The sequence below is a fragment of the Ursus americanus genome, chromosome 24 (genome assembly GCF_024610735.1).
Source record: "Ursus americanus isolate L20-20 chromosome 24, mUrsAme1.1.p, whole genome shotgun sequence".
NCBI classification, from domain to species: Eukaryota; Metazoa; Chordata; class Mammalia; order Carnivora; family Ursidae; genus Ursus; species Ursus americanus.
The window spans coordinates 36881714-36896817 of NC_142150.1; the positions used below are offsets into that span (position 1 = coordinate 36881714).

General features: G+C 39.8%; 1 protein-coding gene across 1 annotated transcript; it reads left to right on the top strand.

The window, feature by feature from the left end:
- The first annotated feature begins 596 nt into the window (after nt 1-596).
- Nucleotides 597-11199, top strand: LOC123784997 (membrane-spanning 4-domains subfamily A member 12-like). Its single transcript, XM_087855209.1, is given in 6 exon segments — nt 597-863; nt 4586-4723; nt 5332-5388; nt 7115-7231; nt 10798-10917; nt 11098-11199. Coding segments are annotated over 6 exon segments (801 nt in total).
- The last annotated feature ends 3905 nt before the right edge of the window (nt 11200-15104 follow it).

Genomic DNA, 15104 nt, shown 5'->3' on the forward strand with positions numbered 1-15104 from the left:
CATAATCCAGCTTGAAGTCTGGAATAGTGAAACCTCCAGTTCTGGTTTTCTTTTTCAACATTACTTTGGCTATTTGGGGACTTTTCTGGTTCCATACAAATTTTAGGATTGTTCCAGCTCTGTGAAAAATGGTGATGGTATTTTAATAGGTATTGCATTGAACGTGTAGATAGCATTCGGTAACATAAACATTTTAAACTATTTGTTCTTCCAATCTATGAGCATGGAATATTTTTCCACTTCTTTGTGTCTTCCTCAATTTCTTTCATGAGTAACAAAACAAACTCCCTCCCTCTGTTGTCCTTCAGATGCAATGAACTCAGGGAAGGTTAATATATACAAATACTTTACAAAATCAAATAGGAATTGGAAAATAAAATTACTCCTATCTTCCCCTCCTTGACTTCCTTTGAACTATAGGGTGTATAGATTCCAAAGTCAAATGAGGATCATGTTCACATTGGTTGTCATTACCCATTACTTGCTCACTTGCTCTATAGTATTTACATAGAAATTTGACATTTGACAAGATTTTCTTTAACTTTTTTTGTGGGTAAATTGATCTGTTTGATGTGTTTTGTAGTACTTAGGACACAATGATGTCATCCCAGCCAACAACCCAGCCCCGAATGTATGAAACCATACTCAATCCTTATCCACGAAGCCACATCATGGCTCCTGGGTCTCAACAACCTGTGAGTTTCATACACCTGGGAAACCAAGCTCAGAGTGGTCAGCCTCCCTTCTTCGGGTCTCCAGGAATCATCACCAACAGTCAGCAAGGCCCAGTAAATACACAGGTGGTAAACCCAGCTACAGGAACAGAAACCACAAACTTCAGAGAAGACGCAAAGATATTAGGGGTAAGTCTACTTACTATGAGAATTTTAATTTTGAACTTGCAAGGTTATATTGTACTTCTAAGTTATAGGTGGAGAGACGTTTTTGATCTCATGACCTACATCCAATCATTAAAAAGTTCTGTTACTCTGGAAACCGTGTCCCTTTAAGGAAGAAATAATTCATCTGCATATAGACTTTACCCTGAGTTCACTTTATTTTAGATTCAAGCAAGACTCTAACAGGTGACAAAGGACTCTTCCTAGCAGGATGATTCAGTAACACTGACATTATGGGAACAGCACTACTTCTAGCTTGATATCACTTCTGTAAAAGACATTTTGGGCACCCTCAATCCTGTCTCAGATTAGTCGCAAGCCCGGTATTTGTATATAGGTGAATTCACATTAAAATGAACACTGACGGCTGCCTTAAAAACAGAAGCAACTATAAATGGGCAGTCTGGGGAAACTGGGTGTAGAAAAATTCATGGCCATTCCCTCTGCTGTGCCTTTCACTCAGGGCCTGTGCAGGCGTTATCACTTAACTGCCATGTTACTTCTACAAACGGCGCTTCGAACGCTCATAATCTTGTTTATGTAAGCACTGTAAGACATGCTTGTGAAGATTCCACCTGCAGAGACAGAATTGCTAGTTTTTGCTGTGCTTTCCAGGTACCTCATACATGCCACTAACGATTCCACCACACAATACTGCCTCTCCCTGTGTGCAGTTCTCAATTCTCTGCTGGAGCACTCAGTATGTTATACTAGTGCCCATTATGTACCAGAAACTTGTCTAGCCATCTCACTACCTATTTCAAGTTTCACCACTTTAGAAAAGTAGAAATGAGCATTGCCCCCTCTAGCAGGCAGGTCTAGGCTGTGGGGGTGGCCCCTCATCTCCTCCTCCTGGTAGAGAAAGGAAATTTCCTGCTCCCACTGAGCAAAGGGACAAACTAGCACCCCACAAAGCCAGCCCCACAAAGGTGTGGGGAATACTACAGAGAACAAAACAGACATAATCTCTGCCCTCATATAGATTAGAATCACAGACCTCAGACTACACACATAAAAAAGAACTAAAGTACATGATGTGTTAGAAGGTGATAAATGATATGGACAGAATAAAGAAGTGTAAAAGGGATAATCAGTACCAGGCAGTGAAGTGTATGGGTCACAATTTCAAGTTGATCAGAGTAGGCTTTCCTTAGAAGATGACATTTGAGCAAAGACATGAAGGGAGGAGCAAGCCACGCAGATATCAGGGTAAGAGCTTCCAGGTCAAGTTGGAAAGGTCTTTAGAGGAAAATGTGAGTGCTGTGTTTGAAGAATGGGGAGGAGGCCAGTAAAGTAGAACAGTATGATGGAGGGAGACCATCATCTCAAGGAGGGCAGAGGAGGGGTGGGGGCCAGACCCTGGGAGGCCTGGAGGACAGGGGCTCTGGCTTGTACTCCAAGTGGAGTGGGGAAACACTGGCGCATTCTGCTTTTGAACAAACGGGTACACAAGAAAAGTACTTTAAAGTGACGGATGCCATTTTGTTTTTAAAAGCTGCAGCTGGCAAAAGCTACTTCGTCTCCCTGAAGACTATACACTCACGCTATTACCAGCTCCCAGCCACCACAGCAATGCAGGGGCCTCAGGTGGTAGGACGTGCAACGTCTGCCCCAACTGACTCAGAACGCAAAGAGTTCTGTGGCCAAAACTCCAGAGTGAGTTAAATGACCACATTACGGTCTGGCCCGTAGGCAAGTTTGGTCAGTAAACGGTAGAGCCAGCGTTACACTGGGAGAAAAGTAAGCCAGTATTAATCCAATATCTACCTGCCATCAAGATGACGGCAAGGAGGAGAATAAGAAGTTTGTGGCCAGACAAGTGAATTGTTCTCTAAGGAAGAGCTTGTAACAACCAGTTATAATGCCTAATGCAGGAGTTCTTCAACTGAGATCCATGACTGGTTTTAGCCCATGACACCGCTGAAGTCACATGCAAAAGTGTGGTGTGTGTATGGATGGATGTGTAGGAATAGTCTTTCAAGGAGAAGAGTCATAGCTTTTATGATTCTCAAAGAAATTCATTAGTCAAAGAAAATACTAATCTCTTAGCATTATTTAGGAAGCTGTGATTTTTTTCCAATTCTGTTCCAACTCAATAACTTAACCGTATTCAATAGCAAGTTATTAAAGAAATAAACATAGCAATCTTTGTATTTGCAGTCTCCTTGGACAGATAAGATGTAAGCTTGGGAAGAAACAAATGGTAAATCTAGAGTTAGCTTCTGGCCAAAACTAGAAGCGCCTATTTCTCACAAATTTGTTTATTCAGGATGAAGGAAAGTTTTGCTCTAAGAGGTACAAAGATGTACCCCCTGTCTTTGAGAATATGTCTTGGCCAAAAAGAAAATGTTTGCATACCCGCAATTTAAAAAAAGAACAATATAAATGAGTACAAAACCAAGTAATAAGATGTATAATTTACAGGTAAAACAGAAATTTACATCCTTAAAAAAAGGGGGGGGGGGCGCCTGGGTGGCTCAGTCATTAAGCATCTGCCTTCAGTTCAGAGCGTGATCTTGGCGTTCTGGGATCGAGCCCCACATCAGGCTCCTCCGCTATGAGTCTGCTTCTTCCTCTCCCACTCCCCCTTGCTTGTGTTCCCTCTCTCGCTGGCTGTCTATCTGTGTCAAATAAATAAATAAAATCTTTAAAAAAAAAAAGAAATTTAGAAAGAAAAAAGATAGCTTAAATTGACTAATATAATCAAGATAACTTCATGGAAGAGCTGGAGCTAAGCCTGAGGGGAGGCCATATTCAATAGTTAAAGACATGGGTGCTGGAATCAATTTGCTGTATTAACTTTCCAGATCTGCTGCTCAGTAATTGTGTGGACACTGCTATGGTCTGAACGATGTCCCAAAACTCCTATGTTGAAATCCTAACCCTTACAATGATAGTATTAGGATGTGGGCCTTTAGGAGGTACTTCTTAGTTCGGGAAGGTGGAGCCCTCATGCATGGGCTAATGAAAGAGGATCCTCAGAGATCATGAGCCTTTTCCACTACGTGAGGACCCAGTGAGGGGATACCATTAGCAACCAGGGAGAGAGCCCTCACCAGAAGAACCTTCATGAACTTGGAACCTCCCAGCCTCCAGAACTGTGAGCAATATATTTCTGTTGTTTAGAAGCTACTCTGACGGTAGCACCACATTTCTTATAGCAGCCTGAGAAGACTAAAACAGACACTTCTGTGTCTCCAACCAGTCGCTGGGAAGAGTATACGAAACAGTAAATGTGAAGTGTTTAGAATATTATCAAATATGCAGTCAACGGCCCATAAATTCATTGATACTTCCTTCATGGATGTTTTCCCCATAACTAGGATCTTCCAAATAGAGAATAGGTCCATTTGAAATAGCCATAAAAGTCATAGTTAAAGCATTTTTTTCAGTCTTTTAGAGGCTCTCAGGGGACACCAATGCGTGCAGCACCTTCTGAAGAACTCCCCTTGCGCCGCCCTTAAAGCCACCCAAATACCTCAGACAAGGCCTACACTGAGGGCCTGGCTCCAGTGTATGCCAAAATCTTCATGGTCCACCTCGCTGTACAGGTAGCATGCCTAAAGGACACTCGTGGAGCTTGACAGAGGGGACAATAAATAAGCAGCAGCAGCAATGTCAGTAAATGTTTCATTAGTGCCTGTAAATGAAGAAGCAACTTTAAAATGCCTGTTTTCTTTTTTCAGGCAATCCAGATCATGATTGGATTGATGCACATTGGTTTCGGAATTATTTTAGGTTTCATGAACGTCGTTTATGGACAAGTTTTGGGATTTGCTTCCTTTGCTCTTATTAGTGGATATCCATTCTGGGGTGGCATCTCTGTGAGTAGACTGCTAGAATGCCTCTCCTTCTCAGTTTATCGAGGACAGCTACCCCCAGCCTATGCACAAGTCATTTGCTGATAAGCCCCGCATCTGATCAGCTGGAAAATTGAGAAATAACAGCTCTGGTTGGGTAAATAAGGGAAAGATTCTGTTCTCCATTTTAACCTGCAGCTTAAACTCATACCCTCAAGTTTACTCTGTTCAAGTAACCAACAAGTCAAAGTTTTAGTTCCCAATTACGTTTTAAATGGAAATGTATACACTGGGTGGAGAGAGGCAAAAGGAGGTGACAGGAAGCATGATTAAAACTATGCAAGTGATAATGACAAGAGACTGAGCTGTGAGCTTGGAGGTCATCAGAACAAGGTAAGCTCACAAAATAATAAGCTCCTATCATGCAGAAAAACTAAGGAAAGAAAAAAAAGGGGGGGAGAAGTCAAATGGAAACAATCTCTGAAGGTTACTCCAGAAAAATGGAGAAGTAGGAGAGGAATTTTTGAGAGGGAAACTAGATGAACACAAATAGACCAATCTTTCCTACAAAGAGAGAAGCTCCCAGGACTGAAGAACCCATCTTTCATAAATAAATGTGTCTGTTTCTACAGTTCATTACTACTGGTACTCTCTCTATACTGGCATCCAAGAAGCTTTCCCCTAGTCTGGTAAGTCAGGATATTTCTACTTTTTAAACTCTTTTGAAGATTCATTTAATCGATTTGGAAAGGAAAACTGAGAAAGTGGATTCAGCAAATGCAAAGGGGAGCGCTTTTTCCCAAAAATATTTCTATAGATTGCCTCTATGGTATGTGTGCCCCAGCACGGTCCACACAATTCGCCACTCAGAAATGGAAGAGCCCCACCTTCTGACTCTTTAATCACAAAAGTGAGAAGTGGTATAGATAAGGTTGTTTAGCTTATCCTAAAGGTTACCTGGCTCAGCTGGGTCACACTGCATTAGGGGAAGTCCAAAGCAGAATATAGGAGTCAGGAAATACCCACCTGCCACCTCACTATCAAAGGCTCTATTATTCATTTGCCATTTCTCAGTTCTGCCTTGCCTTGTATTTTTATGTTTTATTTGCACATATCTCCTATTTTTACTCAGATTTTACTTTTGTTTTACACTGTGTTAAATCATCACTAAAATCACCAACTGGGTACGCAAAAAGAGTTTATAAAAATAATCACTGAGACAGGTCTTTCAATTCTCTTGGTCACAGCTCTCCACCTTTTGCAATTTTCTGGTCTACTTTTGAAACAGGAGAAAGAAAATGATTTGCCAAGAAATAGCGACAACTAGAGCAGAGGTGGTTTCAAGATTATATTTAATTCAGCACAAGAGGAAAGAATGGAAAAATGGGAACACAGAACCATGCTGCTCATGTTCTCCTAGAAACCAGAGACTAGACTACAGGCTATAACAGACACTAAACTAGACACTAAACACTAAACTAGAGACTAGACTAAAGAGTAGGCTAAACTAAACTGAACTAAACTAAATCAGCCTAATCCCAATTAACCACTTCTGTTGTAATCAAAAAAAGAAAGTAGAACACCCTTTCTCTGCACCATTTATGGATCCTTCCCTCTAACTGGGGTTGTCTCAGCACAGAAGCTGTCCATTTGGAGAAGACAACTACTAAAATGGTACCTGAAGCAATTTTTTCCAGCAGCCTTTTAAAGGCCTCCAGGGGACCCTAAGCAATGCTGAAGCAATCATGCATTCTAAAGAACTCAGCCACTGCTGGCAAGTCAGCTGCAGACTTGACTTCCCAATTAGTCTGCTAATGTCAAAATCTTCTTGTAGAAACAGGAAAGTTTTGTACTCTACCCATACACTTCTACCCACAAAAACCCACTGAGTTCCTCATTCTAAATCTGGGGTTTTTTTATCTAGTCCCTAGAAAGACTTCAGGGTTTTCATCAATTTCTAAATTTATCAGCAAAGATGCTTTTGCATACATGCTTTTCCACCTATAAAATTGGATGCTATGTAGTATTACCTCATACAGTGGTTGTAAGATATTGTATTTAAATAATTTAACACAGTGCCTGTCACAGAAAAATGTTCATTAATGGTTTATTTGTTGTTTTATTTCTTTAAAAAGGGAATATAATTGTTACTGTGCATGAGGCTTTTAGGCAAGCCTAATAGATGAGCTTCTGCTCTGTATTATTTACATTTTTCTACAGATTTCAGAAGTACACTACATTTAGGCTGCATACAAAATAGTTTTCATGAAAACTCAAAAAAGAGAGGAAAAAAAGTCATTTCAGCTTCAAAAATTTTTTCAAGATTTCAAAGATTAAGAACCATTACATGTAACTGATTCTTACTTCATTTAATTTTTTTCTCCTATATATGATTTTTCCTGTCATCTCCATTAGATCAAAAGCAGCCTAGGAATGAACATTGTCAGTGCTTGCTTTGCCTTCATTGGAGTGATTCTGCTGCTGGTGGACGTGAGCATCAATGGCCTACCCAACCAAGACTACTGGGCAGTTGTAAGTATCACATGATCTACCACGGGCCTCCTCTCCACTCTCACACAGCAGGTCTATTTTTTATCTCTTATGACTGTACAGTAGCCCTAGTGGAAAATCCTTTTTTCTATTCCAGCCCTACTCCTGGTCACGTGATCTCCAGGACTGCAAAATAAAGTGGGAGAGCTACCTCTACAGAGGAACTGGGGCAGAAAGGACATCCTTTATTGGTCTCACTGTTAACCACGTGAACAATGGGGAAAACACCTAAAGACACTAAAGATACCCAGATAGAATTTTCCAAAGACTTTAAATTCTATGTAAATAAGACAGTCAAGTTACTGAGTAGTTTTATGTTAGAGTAAGAATGGGATGAGGGGAGACTGGCTGCCATAAGGACATTTCACTTTATTAGAGAAACTCAAAGAATGAAGCAACTTCAAAATGAAACACATGCTTCTGAATGTTCCCAAAACAGAATCATCCATTATCAATCATATTAAGCAAAGCATGGACTCTGACAATTACCCCAAGAGCAGAGAAAGTGTACAGAAGCAGTTTTAAGTAGGAAAGAATATGAGGGAACTTCTGGTAAGTGAGGTGGATAGAAGCAAGAACACAAAATGTATCCTCTATAATACCAAATTGAAAAACAAAAATTACTCAAAAACTACCTTTTAAATTGGCATCCAAGTGAAAAACCAAATGATTCTGCTGTGTCTCAAGGTGGAAGAAGAAAGTACAGCTCCCGATCCTGTCTTTTACTCCCCAGAAATAAAACTAAGAAAAGCAGGACACCAAAAAATATGGACAAGTCTCACTAATGCTCTCCCATCTGGAGTTAAGAAGATTTAGGTGGACAGCAGTCAATTCTAAGAAAGTATAAAGCAGGGGCACCTGGGTGGCTCAGTCAGTTAAGCATCTGACTTCAGCTCAGGTCATGATCTCAGGGTCCTGGGATCGAGTCCTGCATCCAGCTCACCACTCAGCGGGAAGTCTGGTTGTCCCTCTCCCTCTCCCCTCCCCCTGCTTGTGCACTCACTCTCTCTCTCGCTAATAAAATCAGAAAGAAAGAAAAGAAAAGAAAAGAAAAGAAAAGAAAAGAAAAGAAAAGAAAAGAAAAGGGAGAGAGGGAGGGAGGGAGGGAGGGAGGGAGGGAGGGAGGGAGGGAGGAAGGAAGGAAGGAAGGAAGGAAGGAAGGAAGGAAAGGAGCGAGCAAATCCTGAATGGTAAAAGCCCCTGTGTAGCACCCCAAAACCTCAAGAAAAGTAGGAAAGGGCACCAGAATTAACATCTTCCAGTGCACCTTGATAATGTGGAGGAATGAGCAGAAATCCACAGGAACAAAATATACCTCTCACCTTGGGGCAGGTCTGAGTATAGACATTTCTCAAAAGAAAGCGAAAGCAAAGTCTACATTCACTAGCAAGAATTGTGCTCAGTGCCAGCTAAACCATTTCTTTCACTTCTACAGCTGCATGGTTAGCACTCATTAAAATGAACATAAAACAATATGTGGCCCTGAAATTGAAGCTGGAAACAAGGAAGACAAAGTGGATGCAGTTAAGTAGAAATATAATCAAGGAAAAGTCGCCTACACCATATCCAAACAATCATAAAGCCTGTATACAGTTGTTCACTTTAAGAATGAGAAAATTGAAAAAAAAAATGGTAGAGAAACTATCCAAATACATTAGAGTGATTAAAGGAAGAAATGAAAGGAAAAAAGGAAGGAAAAAGGAAAGAAGACTTAAGATTCCCGTGGGTTAGGGGGTCAGCAGAAACACTCTGATGTCTATTATTTATTTTCAGCAAAAGATACAATTAACTGATTGGAATAAAAGATATATCAGACAATAAAATGGATGCAAACACATGTGCCCTCCCGCTTCCTCACAAGATATGCCATGGTTTGATGGGGATGCGAGTCACATAAATCGGGAATACAATGAGTTTCCTCATTCTCGTGGTTAGATTCCTTACTAATCTGCAAAGCCACAACCTCAAATTTTAGCTCAAATTCCTATCCTCTGAAACAGTGACTCCAGTCTGTGATTACCACATGACCCAGACATAGCACTTGGGTTTCAGGAGTTGGTATTCAATTCAATCCTAGGTATACATTTTTCAATCTAACCCAGAGACAACAAAAGTAATTTCCAAGTAGCAGGTCAAGCCATGTTATAACCATAGCATGTCAGTCGTACAGATTTAAAAAAAAAAAATATGGAAGAAACATTACCCAACTATCTACAGAAGATTCCCCATGAGCATTTTATACTATTGAAAATCATTGATAAGAAAATAAAATGACAGGGGCGCCTGGGTGGCACAGCGGTTGGGCGTCTGCCTTCGGCTCAGGGCGTGATCCCGGCGTTATGGGATCGAGCCCCACATCAGGCTCCTCCGCTAGGAGCCTGCTTCTTCCTCTCCCACTCCCCCTGCTTGTGTTCCCTCTCTCGCTGGCTGTCTCTATCTCTGTCGAATAAATAAATAAAATCTTTAAAAAAAAGAAAAAAGAATAACACATCCAATAAAATTCTTGTACAAGTATAAGAGCAAAAGGAAGATACTCTCAGTAAACAAAGATAACACACTGGTGCTTAAAAAAAAAAAAAGGAATATTCTACCACACAGAAGGTAAATTAAATCAAGATTCAGAAGGGCAGGGAGAAGCTGTGTAAGATGAGTGAAGAGCACTAAACCATTTAAATATTCATCTAAAACTGTGAGACTGAACAACTGGAGAAATGACAGCTATAGAAGTGAATATAAAGCTTTTAATGTTTACCCCCCAAAAAATAAAAACATGAAAAATGACATAATCACCAAAAACTGGGGGGTGAAGAGAGGGAAGATGAGAGAGATGTCAAATGAGAACGCCACTTGGCTCATTTTTCATAGCAATCATTTCATACTGTCTAAAATTGAAACTTGTCAGTTTAAAGTTACTTCAACTTCTTCATGGGTTCCCTAAACTTTTAAATTTTTGCAGACTTAATTTACTTATTTCTATTCTTTTAAAAATCAAGTAATACTTTCACTTCAAAATAGTAAGTACGAAACCATTCCATTCTTCAAGAACGGTGTTTCTAACTCTTGCTCTCTCTCATCCTCTCTCTTGTTGTGCTTCCTCTCTTGCTGTCTCTCCATGCATCCATTTCTCTATCTGCCTTTTGGCCTCTACATAGAGATCTAGAATAACAGGCATCAAATTTCAATTTTCCTTATTTCCAGGCAGTGACATTAGGGATGACTGACTGTTTTCTATATAGCTTGATTTTTTTTTAATAAGTAGGTAACATTTTTATAAAAACAAGAAAGCCATTGAAAGAAAAAAATATATATATACTTCCTTTCTAATGTTTCTAAATAGTCTGGAGAAAAGGAAAGTCTTCTGGCATCTTAAAGAAAATTCAAAATTAATTCACATTCCCCTGTAATAAGCATTTGAGGATAACAGAGAAACAATCATGGAGTAAGTTGAGTAAGAGCAATGGCACATTTGATGAGTCAATAACCTTCTCAAGCCTTTGTGAAGACTTCTTGATTAATCAACATCTTGGTGTGTTTTTTCCTGATTTCAGCTGTCTGGGAAAGGAATTGCAGCCATGCTGATTATCTTCTCCCTCTTGGAGTTCTGCACAAATTGTACTACAGCCCATTTTGCCAAACAAGCAATCACCAAAAACAACAGGGTGAGCTGGGCGTCTTTTCTGTAAAATACTGTTGAGTATGTGCTGGAGAAATACAGACAAGTGTCAGCTAAGTCCCACCGTGGGTTAACCAGAGTGCACTTTGTCCTCGAGTCATGAGGCGGGGAGCAGGGTGGGGCACAGAACACAATAGGATTGTAGTAACAATACCGCTTGTTTTATTCATTCCAGCCTGTCCTGGTTATTCCCAACATGTACGCAGCCAGCCCCTTGGCACCAGGATTTTCTTAAGCTCCTCCCAGAAAGGATGGCTACTTCACTTATGCCACTTAAAAAGGAGTGGTGCCTCATATTGCATGGTGCACTGGGTGTTATACACAACTAATGAATCATCGAGCCTTACATCGAAAACCGGGGATGTACTGTATGGTGACTAACATAATATAATAAAAAATCATTATTAAAAAAAAAAAAAAAAAAGGAGTGGTGCCTGGGTGGCACAGTCGGTTGTGCATCGACTCTTGGTTTCCACTCAGGTTGTGATCCTGGGATGAGGCCCCCGCGTCAGGCTTCGCGCTCAATGTGGACAGTTTCAGATTCTCTCTCCCTCTCCTTCTGCCCCTCCCACTCATGTGCATGCATGCTCCCCTCTCCCATAAATAAATAAATAAATAAACAAATAAACAAATAAATAAATAAATAAATCTTTAAAAAGAAGTTGGTTAAAAACAAAAAGGAGCACCATGCAATCTCATGAGGTTAAACTGCTCTTTGAGAACTTCTTCAGAAGCTGGCCTCTACTGTCCACGATGGTTGCTCATCTTCCAAGACTGTGTTTGAGATCTTTCTTAGTTTGTCACTAATGATAACTGCATGCATTTCCCTGCCACTGTTTCTTCCTACATACCACTACCATGCTGCCAAGGCAGATGACCAGAAGACTGAAAATGGCTCACAGTATTTTGTACATTAATTTCATCAAACCCTGACTCCTGGATAGCTACATTTGCTATTTACAGAGTATTTTCATGTACATTAAACTCTTTTGCAATGGGGCAAGAGCAGGCCAAGGATGGTACACTGAGGGAGTTTTATTTGGGTTATGGCTATTTTGTTTCTGAAACGGGGATAACATGGGCATGTTTAAAAGCTAATGGGAACAATCTAGATAAGACAGAAAGCTATTGAATATATTAGAGAAAAGGGATGATTGCAGTGTAAGTATCAAGAAATCAAATGTGTATATGGAAGGCATGGCCTAAGTCATGAGGAAAGGTGGTTTACCCACATAACAGAAAGAAAGGAAGATGTCATTGTTGCAGATATCACTAGGTTTGCAGGGATGGTACAGAGTATGTAGGAGGTTCCATTACGATGGCTCATGTCATCCCCATCAAAGCAGAAGTGAGGTCATGCCCAAGGTGGGGGCCATGTGTAGAATCAGAATATTGAACAGAAAGGATAGTGTTAGAAAAGTCATGGAAATAGAGAATAAACTGATCAGAGAAACAGAAGAGGACTGGCAGGCTGTACCGAGGGCACATCTGAAGGAGTGGTCACAAATTTATAGCACAAACTGATTTCTTCGGCAAGACTTCGTTGCTCAGATGTGAATCCAGATAAAGCACTATTTCATTTCATCCAGGATTAGGATTTTGCAAGAGGGGATGATAAAATACCAAAGGTGCAAAAAAGTTTGCTATATTGCCAAAAGTATTACGGCAATGATAGACTATGAATCTAAACTGGATTAAGGAGAGAAGAAAATAAAAAGGACAGATAGAGTGATCAAAACTTGTTATCTGCCTTTTTTAGTAGAGCTGTTGTAAAAATCAAATAAGACAACATTATGTGAAAACGGTTTGGAAACAGCAAAGTATTACCCATTTTTGAAGCTTCAGAATTATTTTTACAAGCCAAATGGGACAAAACATATAGGGAAAGGGTAGGTAGAGAAATCAAAATCAAGGAAGAGGCAGATGAGAAGAATGGAATTTCTCTATCTGGGAAAGCAGATATATTATGTCAGGTGAATATGACATAGTTCCAAATTTCCTGGTCTCCCTTGGTCCCAACTATTTAGCAATTTGAGTGATCAGGAATGCTGCGTCCTTCACCATGAAGCTCAGCAGCTAAGTGAAAGTAAAGACATATACCCCATGGTCTGAGGGTCTAGGAACTAAATAGTGCCCCCAAAATGGCTGTAGGAGTGGCATACTGTAAATCTATATAAACGACTTAAAAAGTAAGACTTCATGGAAGAGAAGCATTTCTAGCAAAGTTGATTTTTGAAATAAATTTCCGTCAAACATATTCTATTTTTCATTTTACTTTAGTAGTAGTAATAATGATAATAGCAAATATTTAGCCCCCTCTATGTGCTGGACACATCCCCAAACCCTTACATAAATTAATACACTTAATGCTCACAACACCCCTGTGAAACAAGTACTATAATCAACATCATTTCCAGATGAGAAAACTATAGCAGAGAGATTAGAAATCTGCCATTAAGACATGCAGTCAGCAAAAACTGAAGCATGAATCTGAACCCAGGCAATCTGGCCCGCAAGCTCAGGCAGTGCTCCTAACCATTACTCCCATTCTTATTGTCTGGGGTAGACTCAGAGATTTGTAGCTCCAAAACAAGCAAACAAACAACCATGTTTCTCTATAGTCAACCTGTAGTGCATGTGGAAGGAGCTACCTACCTCTCTAATGGGAGACAAGGGGTGCAGTCATATAATACTACTAGTTTCAGCACTTGTCTCCTGAAAGTTACCCTTTTACTTTTAATCACAACTGAGTGTCCCTTAACTTGGTATCTAGAATGTCATTTGATTTGCCTCCCTAACTCCTCTTTTTGCTGGAGAGTCAAAGGATGCTAATAGATGTGGGTTTCAACCATCTAAAATTTGTATTTTAAATTGAGGCTTGTTACAGTATAAAAAACAAGACTGCCTACTTCTGCAATTTTAACTATGTTGTAAGCATAAAATTCTTATATGGTGGATTCATTTTAAACAATGCAATCGTGTTTTTATGCAACTAGGGAAAGTACTCATTCATTCACTAATCAAAATTAATTGAGTGCCTACTCTGTACGGGGCACTGTTGCACTTGAGAAAAACAAAGATTCTGTTCCTTGGATACTTATGTCATCTAAGTGTTAGACTTCCTGTGAAAAATAAAATCAAAGTTTAACTTTAAGTTTTAAATCTTCTAAGCTTTCTAAAAATGCACCTGTGACCTAAGACCTGAGAAAGTGACTGGAGTAGAAATATTATATCCCAGCACAGAAGTCATATGCCTATTACTAATACTAAATTGCTAAAATACGGAATTACTTATAATACTAACTCTAAATTACTAAAGACCTTATGGATTTTCATTCTGGATTATCTAAAAACTTACTCATTTATTCATTCACTTGCTCAAAAAAATATATTATATTACTACTTTGTGACCAAACACTGTGCTAAGCTATTACACAAAATTAAGGTTTACATACTTTTTATGTGGGGTAATACAAAACAGGATAGAGCAGGCTTTATCTTAATGCCAGTATACACATGCTTTTTTCACGTAAAAGTAATAAATGGTGGGTTTGAGTACCAACACTTCGCTCAAGAAATATAACTAAAGCTATACAAGGAAAACCCAAGTGTATCCTATATTTACTGTCTTCCCTCCTCAGAAAAACACAGCTTATTATTAGATTTCTAGGGCTCCAGGGCATCAACCAATTCTAAATTCTAAGACTTTGGTCAAGATTTCATGAAATGCATGGGTTCAAAGTTATCTTTCCAGAATCTACAAATACATCACAGATATATATACATCATTGATTCATGCCTGGCCTACACAACATTTCTGAAAGCTTTTTCCAGAGTATATTTTGCAGCATTTGTTAAATCCCTCTAAAAATCAATCAGTCACAACTGTTCCCTTGTCCCATGGAGCAGATGCTGGCCAAACTATCCTCAATTTGGGTGACTGGGAGGGAGGTGCCCAGGGACCCCAGGCATCTATTTGTAGGAGTGAATTGAATCAGGGGAAAAGCTCCTGCAGGAAGCTTGGAGTTCAGTATCTGGAGCTCAAGCTGAAAGAACAGGACATGGAGTCCAGTTCACAGCCTGGGCCAAACCGGGTTTGATCCCCATGGAGAAAGAGGTGCTCTCATTCGCACATGAACTATAACAAAGCTCCTGCTCTGTGAGGAGGCCTGAAGAAAATGC